Genomic DNA, 15,733 nt, shown 5'->3' with positions numbered 1-15,733 from the left:
GAAAGAGGTGACAGTAATGTAGCTGTGTTAGGCACACAAAATCTGTAGTGGGAGGAATCAGAGTGCTGTAGTGAAGGGAGATATTCTGAATGTTTGCACAGCCCTAATGAGCCTCAGGAGAGCTCACAGTGATGCTCAGTGCTGGACACCAGGATAGGAGAGCAGAGTTCATTAGCTCTGCTGTTGGCATGACTGCTTTGTTTTGGATAACAAATTAGAGTCAGGATGCATTGTGTGCAGGGAGGTCTGCAGAATAAATGCAGGGAGGTGAAAGAGCTGCAGCTGTCACAGCCCTGGGGCAGCCAGATGCCTGTGCTCAACTGGGCAGGGGCAGGCAGGCAGAGGGAGCAGATGCTCCCAAGGGATTAGCATTTACAGAGCTGCCCTTGCAAGGTGCATGTAGGTCACAGATTTAACATTCATCCCAGCCAGCATTCTGTTGGGATGTTATTCTAGCCTCCCTCTGGAATGCACACAATGCTCACACAGTGGGTGCAAAATGGGGGTGGCACCAGGGCAGCTGGGCAGAGGAGAAAGTGCTAGAAGCAATGGCTTGAAGGGTTCATGATCCTAGAAGTTTGTCCAGGATTTTTTGGGTTATTCCTGTTTTTTACTCTCAGCCTGTGTAGTTTAGCCAGCTGAAAGGTTCTTCTTGCTCTTAAAATCCTGCCTTGCCCTGCTCTGAGCAGGCAAACAGAGTCAGGACCACATCAGCATTTAGAGCTTGTTTTGCTAACAAGCATAGTCTGTTCTTCCACTGACCAAGTAAACCCATCTCCATACATGGGAGATGCTGCACGTGGTAAGGAAGGATGAAGGGTTCACCCTCCAAACCTTTGAGGCTGAGGGTACATGGCAGCATTCCAGAGCAGAGACACTCTTAGAAACTTCCTGAGATCATGGCATCTTCAGGTTTATTCCTATGGAGAACTTGAGAGACTGTTTCCTTGTGTCCCAAGACAGTGCTTTCATCCTCACTCTTTGCTCAGATTGTCATGAAGGATTCAGAAATCCCTTTCACCTCTCCATCCCCTACTTGGAAGCAAGCCAGAATTTAAGGGACAGAATTTAAGGGTGGGAGATGGCTTAGTGCCTTCTGTTCTGATCCATGGAGCTGGTCTTGCTTCCACACTACATGTTCCAGCTTCACTCTGGGGTAAAAAATAGTGTTAGAGATTAGTCTAGAAGAATCAATGATAGAATTTTGAGGAGTCATATGCTGTATAAAGTGCATGTGAGATGTGAAGAGGGAGTGTTTCCTGCCATGGGGAGATATTTAGAGTGACCATTTACAGCTAAGACTAGCAAAATGTTATACAGTCTTTAGACAAAATTTATTGGTGAGGATGAGGGGTTACTTGTTTCTCTTGCTTCAGTAGAGCTTAAACCATTTTTCATTTCCTTTGTCTCATGTATCTTAGTACAAGAATCCATCAAGGTAAATAAATAAATACATATTTAAGACCCCTAGGCTAGAGACAGGTGCTGTTAGCTAGTTAGAAGTGTGACCCTGCTTATTTCTGAGATACTGGAGCAGTGATAATAACTCTGCTTTTTCAGGCACTATCAGACCTTAATTACTCTGTCTAGACAATTTGTTTATCCATCCTGGAAAATGTATTTCTGACAGTGGGGAAAAAAATCCATAGTTTTCAATGATTCAATAGATTCTTGATGCTGATTTTTTGGCAGTTCTCCAGCTGCAATGGAAAGAAAAAAGGGAGGCTTTATAAAGATAAAATAATTGCAGTCAGTAGTTGCAAAGTTTCCTTTAGAGTGGCAGAAAAAGAAGAACTTACCTAGGTGTTATTTCTCTTGTGTTTTATATATAGGACCCTACTAAACAGTATGTAGTAATTATGTATTTTATATTCCTTCTGTGTTTGACATTTTCAGGTTTTCACTGAGTAACATTTAAATTATTATATAAGCTCATTATTTATAAAGCTGTCACTCAGTTTCATTCTTCTGAGGGAGAGAATCTGGTATTTGCTAGTCAACTTTTTGCCCTGCTATCCAAAATAAGATGTAATAACAATCTGCTTGCTGGCTTTGGAAAGGATACTAGAATACTGGATAACTACTCCTGCAAAGCAGAATATCAGATGCAGACTAGAAGTTAGAAGGCCCATAATTGCTGGTTTCCTTCCTGAAGGAGCTGTTGATATATTTAATTGTGTGTGCTTTTCCATAGGTGTCCCTGCGGAAGCAGGAGATTGAGGATAGGCTCAATGCCTGGATCGTGTTCAACGAGAAGAATAAGGAGCTGTGCTCCTGGCTGGTACAGATGGAAAGCAAAGTGTTGCAGACTGCAGATGTTAGCATTGAAGACATGATAGACAAATTGCAGAAGGTGAGTAGTAATGCCACTTTTCTTCTGTTGCAGTCAGATAACTCATTATAGAGGCACAATTCCTCATGTATTGCTTGCTTCTTGGAAGTGATACGTCATGTAAAACTAACACACACAGGCTTTTGTGAGGTGAGCTTTTCTATCATTAGTTCTTCTTGATGTTCAGACTTGGATCTTAAAGCAGAACAGAAATGCCACCAGACTGCATTTAGTCATGGAGTGTGGGCTGTGGTGGTAGGGTCTGGGTTGTGGGGGTTTTGGGGCACACATGTACACCCAGCACTGCTCAGAGTGGTGTCCTGGGAGCAGCAGCTCACTGCTGTCACCACCTCCATCATCCACACAACTGGTAGGCAGAGGGCAAAGAAAAGGTTGAAGGATGGGGTAGTTCCTATGCCAGGCAAACAAGAAGTTATCACAGGCAAAAATAAAACTTTATTCTGCCCCTTCCCCCATGGTAGTGGGTACTTGCTAATAACTTCTGTATTAGCTTGCTAATAAGACCATTATTATTAAGACCATTAAGAAGACCATTATTGCTCTGCTGTTCTTCCCCATGGCTAAATATCTCAGTATCTAACCCCAGATTTCCTCTGGGTAAGAATGCCAGCAAAATAAGGCCATTCCAGATGTGAATTTGGGTTCTTTTGAGGTAGCTTCACTGAAAAATGTTGTTACATCAGGAAAACAATAGATAAAATTAGAACATTCAATTGCCATTTTTAGGAATACTAACTCCTGGCACTTGCAAGTCTTTAAACTGCTTACTTTTTCATAGATTGTGAGAAGGCTTCTTCATTGAGGTTTCTTTTTGTTTTCAGTGAGAATTCTGCATACTAATGTAGAAACCTCAGCCAAACCTGACTTCACATCACACACGTGGGAAAAGAAAGACATATTTTTGTTTAGGTATCATTGTTTTGTTTTGCCCTGTAATTAATGCAATGTTTGTGTATATTTATCAGGACTGCATGGAAGAAATAAACCTGTTCAGTGAAAATAAGCTTCACTTGAAACAAATGGGTGATCAGCTAATCAAGGCTAGCAACAAGAGCAGAGTTGCAGAAATAGATGATAAACTCAACAAAATCAATGACCGCTGGCAGCACCTCTTTGATGTCATTGGATCAAGGTAAGAAAATGATTTTCAATGTTTCATGTGAGAAGCAGAGGCTTGTGTCCTTGGCTATCAGAAACACAGTGACATGACTTTCCAGTTAAGTTGGAATTTATTACTGAGTCAAGCTGAAGGGAATGCCTTTTTTTGTAGCTTATTGCTGTATTATGACACCAAATGTCTTAATTTATCCAGTGGTAGAAGGCAGGGTGTAAGAACTCATATAAAACAAAATTTTAATGATGGGAGCTTTGTAAAAGGAAGAGTCAAAGTGATCTCTCCATTCCATGTGTTGAATTGCAACCTGATTTTAAGGTAGCATGGTAGGAGTTGATTTGGGCTTTTTAGGAGAGTCTCCTATTTTAACACAAGCCTTTCTTTTACTCTGTCTGAATGCACAGAATTTAGGAATAGATTCTATTCTGTCTCTGTAGACAGTCAGAATTATATGATAATGGTTTTTATATTCAAAAGTGTTTGAAATTTTATTTAATACCAGTGATATTTCTTTACTCCTAAAAACAACTGAAAGACCATAATTATTTCTGAAAGACCATAGTTGTTTCTTTTAAATTCAGGATTTTCTGTGCAATGGTGAAGTGGAAAATACTATCAGTTAAAATTAAAACAAAAACCTGCACAAGGCAACAACCTCTTCTTAAGGGATTAAGCATCTTTATTATACTTGACAGAGTTAAGGACACCATGATCATTTCAGTATTAGCCTTACTGAGATGATCCCATTTCATTATTATCTGAGTTTCTGCCACAGCTTGGGAGGAGGATGCTGGGCTGGTCTCACCTCCTGCTGGGTTTATTGGTAATCCAGAAATAATAAGGCTAACACGAAATTAGTATTGGTCTCAGCTTCTCTCCCAAGGTTTTGTTCTGACTGTGACCCCCCACTCTGGGCTCTCAGCAGCTCTGTTGCTCAGTTAAATTTGGGACAAACAGTGCAGGTGGTTGTGCTGTGACAATGTAGTGCTAAGAGTGCTGGGCCTTAATCAGGAATGAGATCTGAATTAATGGTGACACACGAGCTGTGAATGATTAAGCAGAAGCTGACTTCTTAGGATCTGACACTGCAGATAGACTTGAAATGGTTGTCTCAAGGTGTCTGTTTTTAATCTGATGTAGGAAAGCAAGCTTTACTTCATTAATAGCACTTTTCCTGTTCTCATTCGACAGTAATGTGTCACTTTTAAACCTCTTTTATAATCAGTTTTTATTCTGCTGTGTGTTGGTTTTGAATTGTAGCAATTTTTAAATGCAGGTTAAAATTCACTGTTTTAAAAGTGAGGTAAGCATGGCACATTTCTGGTATTCTTCAGCAAAACATGCTAAAGAGCCAAGGGGCTTTTAGAGAGACATCTGGCAACCATATTCCAGTACTTTGTAACAAGGAATTATCTACCTGGTATGTCTTAAATATTTACCTTCAGGCAAGTGTGCAGTGCTGCTTTGAGGTACATTATTGTGGATTTGTCTAGCAAATCAAGGCTCCCAGCATTTGGTATCTAAGTGGATATTGCAGCTACTGGGGAATTGGTGTGATGCTTTATGATTGTTCCTGTGTTCTTAATTCCAAAATGTCTGTAATACAACAGCTTCTACTTGTGATTTCCATCAACTTGGTGCTCATGACCAGGGGAATGAACTGGAAGGACCTGGCAAAATGTGATTTTAAGCAGCTCCCTTGGTTGTCTGAGATAATCAGGCAGCCCTGTGGGCTCTGCTGGTCCCCTTTGAGTTAATACTAGGAGAGGTTCAGCATATGGCAGTGTTCTGCAGCACCTCTCCTCCCTCACCTAATCCACCTTGCTGGGGCTTGGCTCTCAGCTGCTCAGTCATAAGTAACCACCAGGCCAGACAGTCACAACACACTGAGTACACTCCTAAGAGTTTATTATGCCCTGCAGTAACCTTCCAACTTTCTGCTTTGAGTTTACTGCTATGGTGCTGGCTTGCCACTGAGGTTTGATGTCTGAAAGAATTAAATTAGACATCAGTTGACTGAAATATCCACCTCACTCAGAGGTGTGCTTTGGGACACTCAAGATGAGGTTCCTCCTGTGCTTTTGAGTAGCCTCCCTCAAGCTTAGGTGATGGTGGGGAGGCAGCAGCTCAACCCATCACCCATTCCCAAACTGGGCATCTTTAAGGGGAGCAGAGAGGAGCAAAGAGCCTTGGGCTGGAGGCAAGGTGACCTGTGAGTGTGGGTTGTGATGCCCTGTGCTGATAGATTGTCTTCTTTCTCAGACTGATTTTGCAGAAACTGTTAAAAAAAAATTGTATTGAGGCTGTGTTGAAAGAACACATGTAAGGGATGGTGGCAGAATTTTGTTGTCCCTGCTGGATTAAGGCATCATAGTCCAGAGATCCTCTCACAGTGTGTGCAGGCTGGAGGGAATGGTACAGGGGCTGTGCATCCCCTGCAGCCCTGCAGAAGAGACTGGAACTCTGCACAAGTGCTGCCATGTCTGCAGACCTGTGCAAAGTCCTTTCCATTGGGCACTGCTTCAGTGCCTGGGGAAAAAAAGAGGAATGGAGGAGATGCCTCTGAGGAGTGCCAGAGGGCTTGGAGGGTTTGAGGGTAGAGGAATGCTCCTGGACAGAAGTGACAAATTTTGACTGTGATGCAGAGAAAACCTTTTATTTCTCCTGAAAAAAAAAAAAGTTACTTGTAGGAACTTATTTTCACAGCACATACATGAAATGAGGAGGTGGCTTTGCTCCTGTCTTTTCAGATGAGTAGCTGTGGCAAGTAAAATTGAAGTGAAAATTTTCTGAGGTTTCAAGTGCCAAATCTGTGACCACTTGAAGATTTTTCTTTTTGCAAATCTTACAATTTCAGTAATTTCTGTTGAACACAGAATGAGCTGCTGCCTTTATTTGTACTTGTACCTGGCTCCCAGTAGCCTACCCACCATCCCAGGGGCAAGGACCAAATTTCAGTATGTCTTCATGGCCAAGATTTGGGAAGGAGGTGAACTACAGAGCCAGGCACTGAGTAGGAGGAGAAAATGTATGTGAGAAAATGTGTTCAAAGCCAATTATTCATTTTTGGGCACTGAATCTTTCTCATAGATGGGCACTTTTTGATCCTGTGGTTCAAGAGTGAAAAATAACCTGTATGCACAAAGGAATCTAATTGAGATGTGTTGCCAGCTTCAGTCCTGTAGTTGCTGATGTCCCCATGGCTGTCCCTGCAACCTGTGTAAGATTTTATCTTCTCTGCAGTGCAACATGAAACCAAACCAGTCTGGAAGCCAATGTATCAATGCAGAAAATTCCTCCTGATAGCTTATTTCACCTTTTAAAACCAATAAACGTCCTGGGACAGATGGGCAAATTAGGTGAGCTCCCCATTTAGTCCTTGAAGTGATTCTCTTAGTTCGTGGTGACAAGCTCAGATTTGCCATATGGCTGCACTTGCAGGACTTAACACTTTCATTATCTGCCTGTGCTCAGCCTGTGTGGTGACAAAAGCTTTGCCTGGTGTGTTGCACCGAGCCACCGTCTAGCTGCAGACTTGGAAGAGTTTCAAATGTTAATTTTCATGGGATAAAGTAACCATCAAGACATTAGCATGCCGGCAAAGGAGAACAAATGAATTCTGTTCAGCTCAGAAGATACTCTTACCTCGGGAGGTTTGTGTCTTTGTTGAGGGATGGGCAATACAAACATACTAACAGGCAGGAAGGGAGCATTATGCTGACTCTAAAGATGGACACAGAAAATCTCTTGCTTTTATTGCTGAAGCAGTAGGAGGAGGAGGGCACAGGCTGCATGAGGGTGGTAGACAACCAAAAACCCATGGAGTGGGATTTACATCCTCAGTATGCTCTGGAGCAGCACTCCTGGGCCATGCATTAACAGGCAAGAACTAGCAAGGAACTGTGTTTCCTTTCCTGGGCCATCCACCATGATTCTAACTCCTCACTTTGCTTCCCAGCCTGGTGAAAAGGAAGCGTTTTCCTTCTTTCTTGCTGTTTGCTTAGTGCAGTCAGGCTGGAGGAGCACCCCGTGTCACTGGAGGGTGTCTGCCCTGCCAGGGGCTGTGCAAAGCCTTTGGATGCTGCTTGAACCTTCATTGAAGTCCCCAGCTTCATCAGGGGCTGCCTCCAGCAGTTTTGGGTCTGCAGATCAGTCTCTGCAGTAACCGATGTTGCATTTCTGTACCTCGGGGCATCCTGCAGCTCTTGCCCACTTGCCAAGATGTGGGAAGGGGATGTGATCTCTCAGCTCCTCTGGCTACAGGCAGACTGATGTGTTTTCTTACTTGGTGGTTCTAGTCCATGTTTTCAGCCTTGTGGAGAAAGGCAAAGTTTTTCTGTATGTAGCAGGAATAGGTTCAAATTACTGCGACCTTTAAAGCAAGCCTGAAAATTCAGGGAAGCTAGCAAGGTCAAATATGCCTTCTCATTCTTTTAAAATGCAGCTATCCTTGGCAACTGGGTCTTCTCCCTATGTTTGTAGGCTGCCAGCTTCAATTGCATTGTCCAGGAATTTTAAACTGCCACAGAGTCAGCCCTTTCTTTCCTTGTACAGCTTGGGAGATTCAAGGTGTTTTCAGCTCATTTCCTGCATACCCTGGGGCGGTTGAAATTCCCAAACAGACTGAAACTTCTCAGGTTGCAAAAAAACAAACAGGAAGGAGTTGAAGCTCTCCAGTGACAGCAGCACCTTGTGCTGTGCTGGGCGTCCAAGGAGGCTTTATGGGGAGTGCAGTGAGCTGGCAATTCCCTCTCCTCCCTTGCACTGCGGCTGGGTTGCCCCAAAAGTCACGGCAGGTCCTGGATTATGGGTTTGGGGAATGAGTGAGTTCACAGCACACCTTTCAGCTGGTCTCTATTTTTCACCACATTGGTTACCCTTTGGCAGGGCAGACAGTCAGGCACCACATGTTGATGTGCTGTCCTACCCTGTGGCAGCCCACAATCAGTGTGGGTGCACTCTGGGTTCAAAGGTCTTTTTAGATTGCTGCAGATCAATATTGAATGGCAAAGGAAGCAAAATATGCTGCAGGGAGGCCTCCCCAGGTAAACAAGACAGCAATGTTTAGCAGAATTGTGCTGGTTTGTGGCAGTACCACTATAAAATCTCATTCTTTGGCCTGGTTTTTTATTGGTATACAAAATACGTGGATGGCTGAAATCTCACCCACAAAGTGCCTGTTTTCTTTCTGTGTTCTCTCTGTCCTTTGAGGATTACGCTTCTCTCCTGTGTAAAAGCTGTGACAGAATTCATTATTGTCTCAGGCATGATGGTTGGGCTTATTTTGGTTATGCAATGTGTGCAGGGAACAGGGGGAGCTGGCAGGGCAAGCAGAGTCCTTGTCTTCTGCAACCACCATCTCTCCCAGTGTCTGCCTGCAAAGTTGGGGGTTATTTCCCCATTTACTCAGGTCAACCACTCTGTTTTTGAACTCTGGACAATAAACTGTGGAGGTGACTGAGCATGATTTACCTGTGAAATGTCCAAAGCCTTCTCACAGTGTGCCATGTCCTCACAGGCACTCTGTGTTCTGCCATGTGAGCCATCAGCAAGTCAGTACAGGTCGGTGGAAAATTACTGAAAAACCTTTGATTTCAAAATCATTCTTTGCATTTTTAGTGGGATTATCACAACTTCTTTTCTTTTTTTCCTGATATTGGCTGGGTGGGGAGTGACTTGTAACCCAAGGTTCTCCGAGTTCCGCCTTTTTTTCCCACCCCGTGATCTCTGGCAGTCATAACACACAGAAATCATGACAGTGTGTTTTTCCACAAACGAATGATATCATAAATGAAGATTAGGGGTTATTTTGTCCTCTGGCATAACAGGCTATTTGCAGTGGAGGCCTTCTGCCTGCTCTGGAAGGTTAAAGAGAGGACAGGTTAGTGTGTGGGAGATGTAATTCGTACTTAAATACCTGGGATAATGGTAAAGACGAGAAAGCAGAATGCAGGGGAAGTAAGGATACATCTTTGTGCGCGGTGCCTGTGCGTGGATGTACGTGTGCTCGTTTTTTTGGGTTCGGTTCAGACTGACTCTGCTGCAAATCATCCGGGTCTGAGGCTCCAATCCCTCTTTCTCCCGAGAAATGAGCACCGCGTTCACCTTTCTCGGTGCCGGAGCCTCCAACCCGCAGCCTTTTTGTCGCCAGCCGCGGGCAGCCGCCCGCCGTGCGCTTCCTCACGTGCTAATAATTCTCTTGTGTCAGAATAAAGCTCTCGTGGTTTTGTTCTGAGGAGGGATGCGGCCGTTCGCCAGGTAAAAATCCCAACGCAAAGGGTTAAAACAGGGGGGAAAGAGCGAGCTCCGGTGTCTCCCCAGCTCGGGGTCGGGGAGGGGGAGGACGGGCGAGCCTCCCCCCCTCCACACCCGGGATGCTAAAGCGGCGAATAAATAGGGCATCTGTGGAGGAGGGGTTTCCTCTGCCATGCCTGCCTGCTCGCACAGACGGTCCCCCCGAGCAGCTTGGGATTTGCAGGCTGAGGAATGGTTTTCTCGTGCGAACCGTAAGTGCCGTGTGGGTGCGCGGCCGGGGCGCGGTGCCGGAGGGTCCTGGCGGAGCCGCGGGGGGAGCGGAGCGATGGATGCGCCCCGCTGCAGCTCGCCTTGCGGAGCGGATGAGTGGGAAGTGCGGCACGTTAGCAGCAGGGATAGCGCTCAGGGGCCTCGGATTGCGATCAGCTGTGTTTGGGGCTGGCACCCGAGGCGGGGGAGAGCCTTGACGACAGCCTTTGGGCTCGCCTCCCGCAGAGCCGCCTCCGGCGCGCCGAGCACACAGCCCGGGGCACGGGGCGCTGGCACCGGCACGGACCCAGAAATGGCCTCGCCTCCCATGGGAAAGGCCTGAGATTGCCTTCGGCATCACCTCTCCAAACCGCCTCCTTTGTGCCTCGCACGGTTGCTCCCCCTGCGACTCGCCGAACAAAGGTTTCCTGCGCTGTGCATCCCATTCGCTTTGCCGCTGGTAAACAATCCTGTCAGCTGGCAGGGCCATTTCAGCCCCTCCTCCAAAAGACATGTACCGAGCCCCTTTTTCTGACATTGTGAAGGAGAGTTTGGATTCTATCAGCATGCTTTTCCTTCTTTCAGACACTAAAATTTCAATGCTACTATTTATCTTATTTGAGCTTGCCCCCGTACCTTTTCCTGCAGTATTTTGCCAGCTGAAGCAATTCAATAGGGCATACATTTTGTAATTCTTTTTGTTTGTGTGAATACATTTCAATCATCCTGGAAGCTCCTCCTACTGCTAGGTAATTCCTGAGTAGTTACTACAAATACACTGTATATTTCTGGGGCCGTGCAATGATTCAGCCTGAGACAGCTTAATGCTTTTCTCTTGTAACCAATGCTGGCAACTTCATTGAGGGTATTAAGACCCAAATCCAATCTCGAGTCAGGTCAGTTAGTCCTTCTGCTCACTTCTGCAGTCAGCTTTTAGTTATAATCTCCTACTTTTGTTCTTTTTCTGCCACTTCTATTGTGGTGTAATGATCAAAATATTTAAAAACTGGTTTTGTTTGGTTTGTTCCAGGCAACTTATGCATGTGTCTGAGTGCTAATCAGGGTGGATTTTTTAGCTTGGCCCATTGCAAAGGACAAGACAAGTCTGAATTTGTTGGGGTTTTTTTTTTTAGATTAGTGGTGATATTTTTATTGGATATTTTTATAATATTTCCTTTTGGTTTTTTTTTTTTTTTTTTTGTTCTTTCTGGAGGCATACTGAATTGTGGCAGGTGAGTTCTCAGTGGGAAATGAACAATGGATAAGTAGGCCTTTTTTCTGTAAACTGTAAGTTTTTCCCTTTTGACCAATCTCAATTAACTTGAGAATCTCACTTCATGGAGGGAAGAATTCAATCAACAGTGGTGGCACATTCCACCCTCTGGAAGAATGTGGATTTCTTTGCCACACTTGAACTTTTAGTGGTGTTAATTCAGTGTGTGTTGTGTGATTGATCACCTGGATTGATCACCTTTTGCCCCCAGGCTTGGAGGCTTACACCCACCTTCCCCAAGGGCAGCCTCCCCAGAAATTCTCAGGATGCATCTCAAAAGAGTTCATGAAGTTTTTTTCGTGCAAAGATCAGGTGGTTTATAAGAATATTTTCAGGATGAAGATACATATCTGAGAGTGGCAAATTAGGACTTCTGTGGATGGAATTAGTTTGTTTCAGTCTTTTCTTTGAGCTGTAGCCAGGGAAATGGCAGTTGCCTGTGACTTCTGTGCAAGATGGGGATGCTAATGTTTTTCATCAGTTTTCCTCTTGTTTCAGTGTAGAGCCCTTTTCCTTGGGCTCTGTGTCTGCTGACAGAGCAGATCAGCCAATGTGAGTGTCTGGACAAGGCTGCCTTCTCATTTATGCACTGCACTAGTGTGAACTTCTCTTAGGTTTTTTTTTTCCTTCTTTGGCTGCTTAGCTCAAGTTTGAGATGAATGGCTTAGTACATTAAGGGTGTTTAAATGACTGGCAAATGCCAAATTCTATCCAGAAGAAAAAACAGATTAACTTGCTTAATTACAGTGGTGTTTCTAATGGCAATTGCTAGAAAGTAAATACAGGCTCTCACTTCCACAATGATGCTGTCTTTGAGACTGTTGCTTCTGGTAACACTAGAAGATAAAGATCCTCATGGTGACATTCATAATTTGAAAATCAGAATTTCTAGGCCTAATTAATATTGGAGTGGAGGTGCAAATAGCCACGCTTGGATTTTAAAACTGTTGCTTTTTAAATTTATTTAATGTACTTTCAGTCATATATACATTTATTTATAATCTGATATCCTTTGGTTTTGCTTTGGACTTCCTTGGCTGTGTTCATCTATCCGCTATGCAGACTGAAGAAAGATATTTAGCAACCTGTGATTTTTTCTGTAATGCAGCTTAGAGTTGGGAAGCAGGTGAATAGAGGCAGGGAAGGGAGCACAGGGAGGCAGAGATGATCCTGAGCAGCACAGTAAGCTGTGGCCTCAGCAGGTCAGCTGTGCCATCAGATGGTCCCAACATGTGCCTGTCTCCAGAGCAGTTGTGGGAAGCTCACAGAATATTCAGGAAGTAAATTGCCACAGAATAGAGTCAGGGACAGGGCAGAGATCAAGCCTTGCTTTCCTCCTGACTGGCCTGAAGTCATGCAGAGTTAATAATGCAACAGTGTAGATGTTTAGCTCAGACTCTTCCATTCTGTGCTCAGCACAGAGCCATTGTCCACCTTTCCAGGGAAAAGGGTTCCTGAGTCACTGCCATTGGAGGGCCACATGCCTTGGGAGTCACTGGTTCTGCTGAGCATCATGAGCAGCCAGGTCCAATTTAACTGATGGGAATAGGACAGAGGAAGAATTAGTTCTCCTGGATAGATAACTGCTAGCCCATGACAGCACAAGGAAATGATGCAATTTGTTCATTGAGTACCACTTAACAGAAGCAAAACCAAGAACAGCAAGATTTACACAGCAGCTGTTTGCTTGTTACCCAGATGCTATCTGCATATAAGGTTTAACCTGGGACCAGAGTTCTGAAAAAAAGCTTGTTAAGAAAAGCAAGAGCAGCTAAGTGCTTCTGGCATCCACTGGTTTCCTTTCAATCAGCTGCAGCAGTGGAAGACAGTCTATGTCTATGTCTACAGTCTATGTAAAGGAGCAGAGCAAGTGCTTTGCACCAGTGTCAGCAGCTTTGTGGGTGCAAGGCAGGAACAACGTGGACTGTGGATTTGGGCCAAATCCTTCAGGCTGGCTTGCAGGCTTACATCAGTCAGACAATACTGATTTTACTTTTGGTGAGTGCAGAGTTGCTGAATACCTGCCAGGAGCTTCAGTGTGTGACTCTGTTCTTCTCACCCTCCTTGTAAACCAGCTGAAAGTACTCCCTGGTGCTTTTGGGACAAGAGGTAGGGAAAGCTTTCCATCCTGCTAAACCATATGAGACTCTAACTTTTCTGGCCTTGCTCTGTACAGAACAGGACTGAACAAATCCAGCAGGATCATTCCCATATCTCCTCCATAAGTGCTTTACCTTAAATCAAGTGTCTAGCTGACGTGTGTATCCTCTTTGGTTACCTGAAGGTTGTTAATAAGATCAGTTGTTGCTTACAGGGTGGCATATTCATTATGGATTAGGTTTCCTGCATATCTTTTGTCGTTGAATCATCAGGCAGTTGCAAAAGCCATTAATTACGGACAGTTTGGACCACTCTCCTCTAAGACTTGCCAGGATAGTTAGGCAGCAAGTGGGACAGTCAGCCAGGAAACTGTCCAGGTACCCTGTGTGGGCATTTCTGCCTTGGAGCAATCTGTCCCTGCCTGCATTACATGAGATTACAGCCATCACCCTTCCCCAGTCCCAGCTTGCACAAGATCTGTGTTGCCAAATACATCAGGGCTCGATTCAGACCCCTCAACAGTCCCCTGCATTTGGGGACATGCAGTGAACCCCTTTACAAGCTGTCCTTGCAGTCCCACTGCTGGTTTTGTTTATATGGGGACAGTTCCCAGCCACTGTGGCCAATGAATGGGAAATGTTTCAGCCTTTTCACAATAGAGATTTCAACATTTTGTGCTGCATTTGACTTAAATAATTGAGGCTTGTATTGATAGTTGTTGGACCAGACAGTAGCTAAAGGTTTAATTTGCACGTTTGCATCTTAGAAATCACATGCAAGTTTCAAAAATTCATCCTAAGGCACAAGAACATAACTAGAGATCAGGAAACCAGTACAGGGAAGTAATGCTGGCTAACAAGTGAGCTCTCCTTAGGACAAGGGTGGAATGATTTCATCTGACTTTAGAGTCTGCAGTGTTGATCTTTATAGTACTGCAGGGTAGACCATTGCAGTTCATGGGTGCTTTTTGGTACAGTTCATCTCATCTTGTGATCTGGACGTTTAAGACAGGTCTGATACAAATCATCATTTCTTTTTTTTTTTCCTCCACTAACTACCATGGTCTAGATGACAAGCTCTGAAATAAGTCTGAAGAGATAAGTGTCACCCTGGTGTTGTCTTTTTAGTAATTTTTTTGGGAATTGCAATAAATGAAAATTTCAAGCAAAATCTGAGACCAGTGAGGTAGTTCACAAGATATTCCTCCAACACATGGAGACAAATTTGCCATCATATAAAAGCATGCTGCTTGGGTAATTTGAAGGGCTGATATGGGGTTTGACATGATAATATTCTGTGAAGGCTGGAAGTAAAAAAAAAGTTTGCCTGCAGTTTGAGAGCTGTGCTACAAACAGCTGTAAGAAAAGTAAATACTCTCAATGGTTCATCTGCTTGTTCACTGCACAAGTCTCCCATGCCATTTGATATTCTCCCCCATCATGATTGGAGTTTTTTTAATTTTTCACTTGTCAGGAGAGTCTGGCATATCTCTGTGTGTTTGTGTGGTGTTTAGATGAGTTTTAATGTTGAGGTGCTACAAATTCTATAGTAGCTGTTGTTCAGGTCTTCTCCTCTTCTGTCAGCATCCAGAGGTTGGTGAGGCCTGGCACAGGTTGCCCAGAGAAGCTGTGGATGCCCCATCCCTGGAAATGTTCAAGGCTGGGTTGAATAGGGCTCGGAGCAACCTGGAATAGTGGAAGGTGTCCCTGCCCACGGCAAGCTGGAGCAAGGTGATCTTTCAGGGCCTTCCAACCCAAACCATTATGTGATTTTCCCAGGGTGTTGGACTGGTGGTTTGTGCAGATTCTGCCTCTCTTGGCAGTGGTACCTTGTTGATTAGTGTGAACCTGTTGGATGCTAAAGAAGACAGCGAGCAAAATTCACAGAAGGAAAATCCGACCATAGATACCTATTTTAGTTTAACTGAAATTATGGTACAAATTTCTACTTAGATGAATGACCAGTGCTCCCTAGCAGATGAAAATTTCACCTTGCTTATACAGTTTAATTAAAGCCTTCACCCAAGACCTGCTTGCAGCTATAGAGCAGGGGTCTGCTGAGCCAATTTAGGTAGGTTTTGACTAAAACATGGCTCTGATTTACAGGCAGCAGCTTGATGCAACATGGCTTCATAAAGCCATGCCTGTCATCACCTCCTGCTAACATCCTTTCCACTGATTGACCATCTTTGTAACAAAATGTTCTTCCTGGTTTGCTTAGGGTGAAGAAACTGAAGGAAACATTTGCTTTTATACAACTATTGGACAAAAACATGAGTAACCTTCGCACCTGGTTGGCCCGGATTGAGTCTGAGCTTTCCAAGCCTGTTGTTTATGACATCTGTGATGACCAAGAAATCCAGAAGAGACTGGCAGAACAGCAGGTGGGA

At 44.3% G+C, this 15,733-nt stretch overlaps 1 protein-coding gene across 1 annotated transcript in view; it reads left to right on the top strand.

Moving 5' to 3' along the window:
- Positions 1–15,733, top strand: part of SYNE2 (spectrin repeat containing nuclear envelope protein 2) — a 171,233-nt gene that overhangs the window by 137,203 nt on the left and 18,297 nt on the right. The window contains exons 100-102 of the mRNA XM_079308247.1: positions 2,195–2,353; positions 3,319–3,485; positions 15,565–15,727. Of these exons, the coding sequence (XP_079164373.1) occupies positions 2,195–2,353; positions 3,319–3,485; positions 15,565–15,727 (489 nt within the window). The remainder of the gene's footprint in view (positions 1–2,194; positions 2,354–3,318; positions 3,486–15,564; positions 15,728–15,733) is intronic.

Source organism: Erithacus rubecula (genome assembly GCF_903797595.1).
Source record: "Erithacus rubecula genome assembly, chromosome: 6".
NCBI classification, from domain to species: domain Eukaryota; kingdom Metazoa; phylum Chordata; class Aves; order Passeriformes; family Muscicapidae; genus Erithacus; species Erithacus rubecula.
This window is presented reverse-complemented; position numbering and strand designations above follow the sequence as displayed.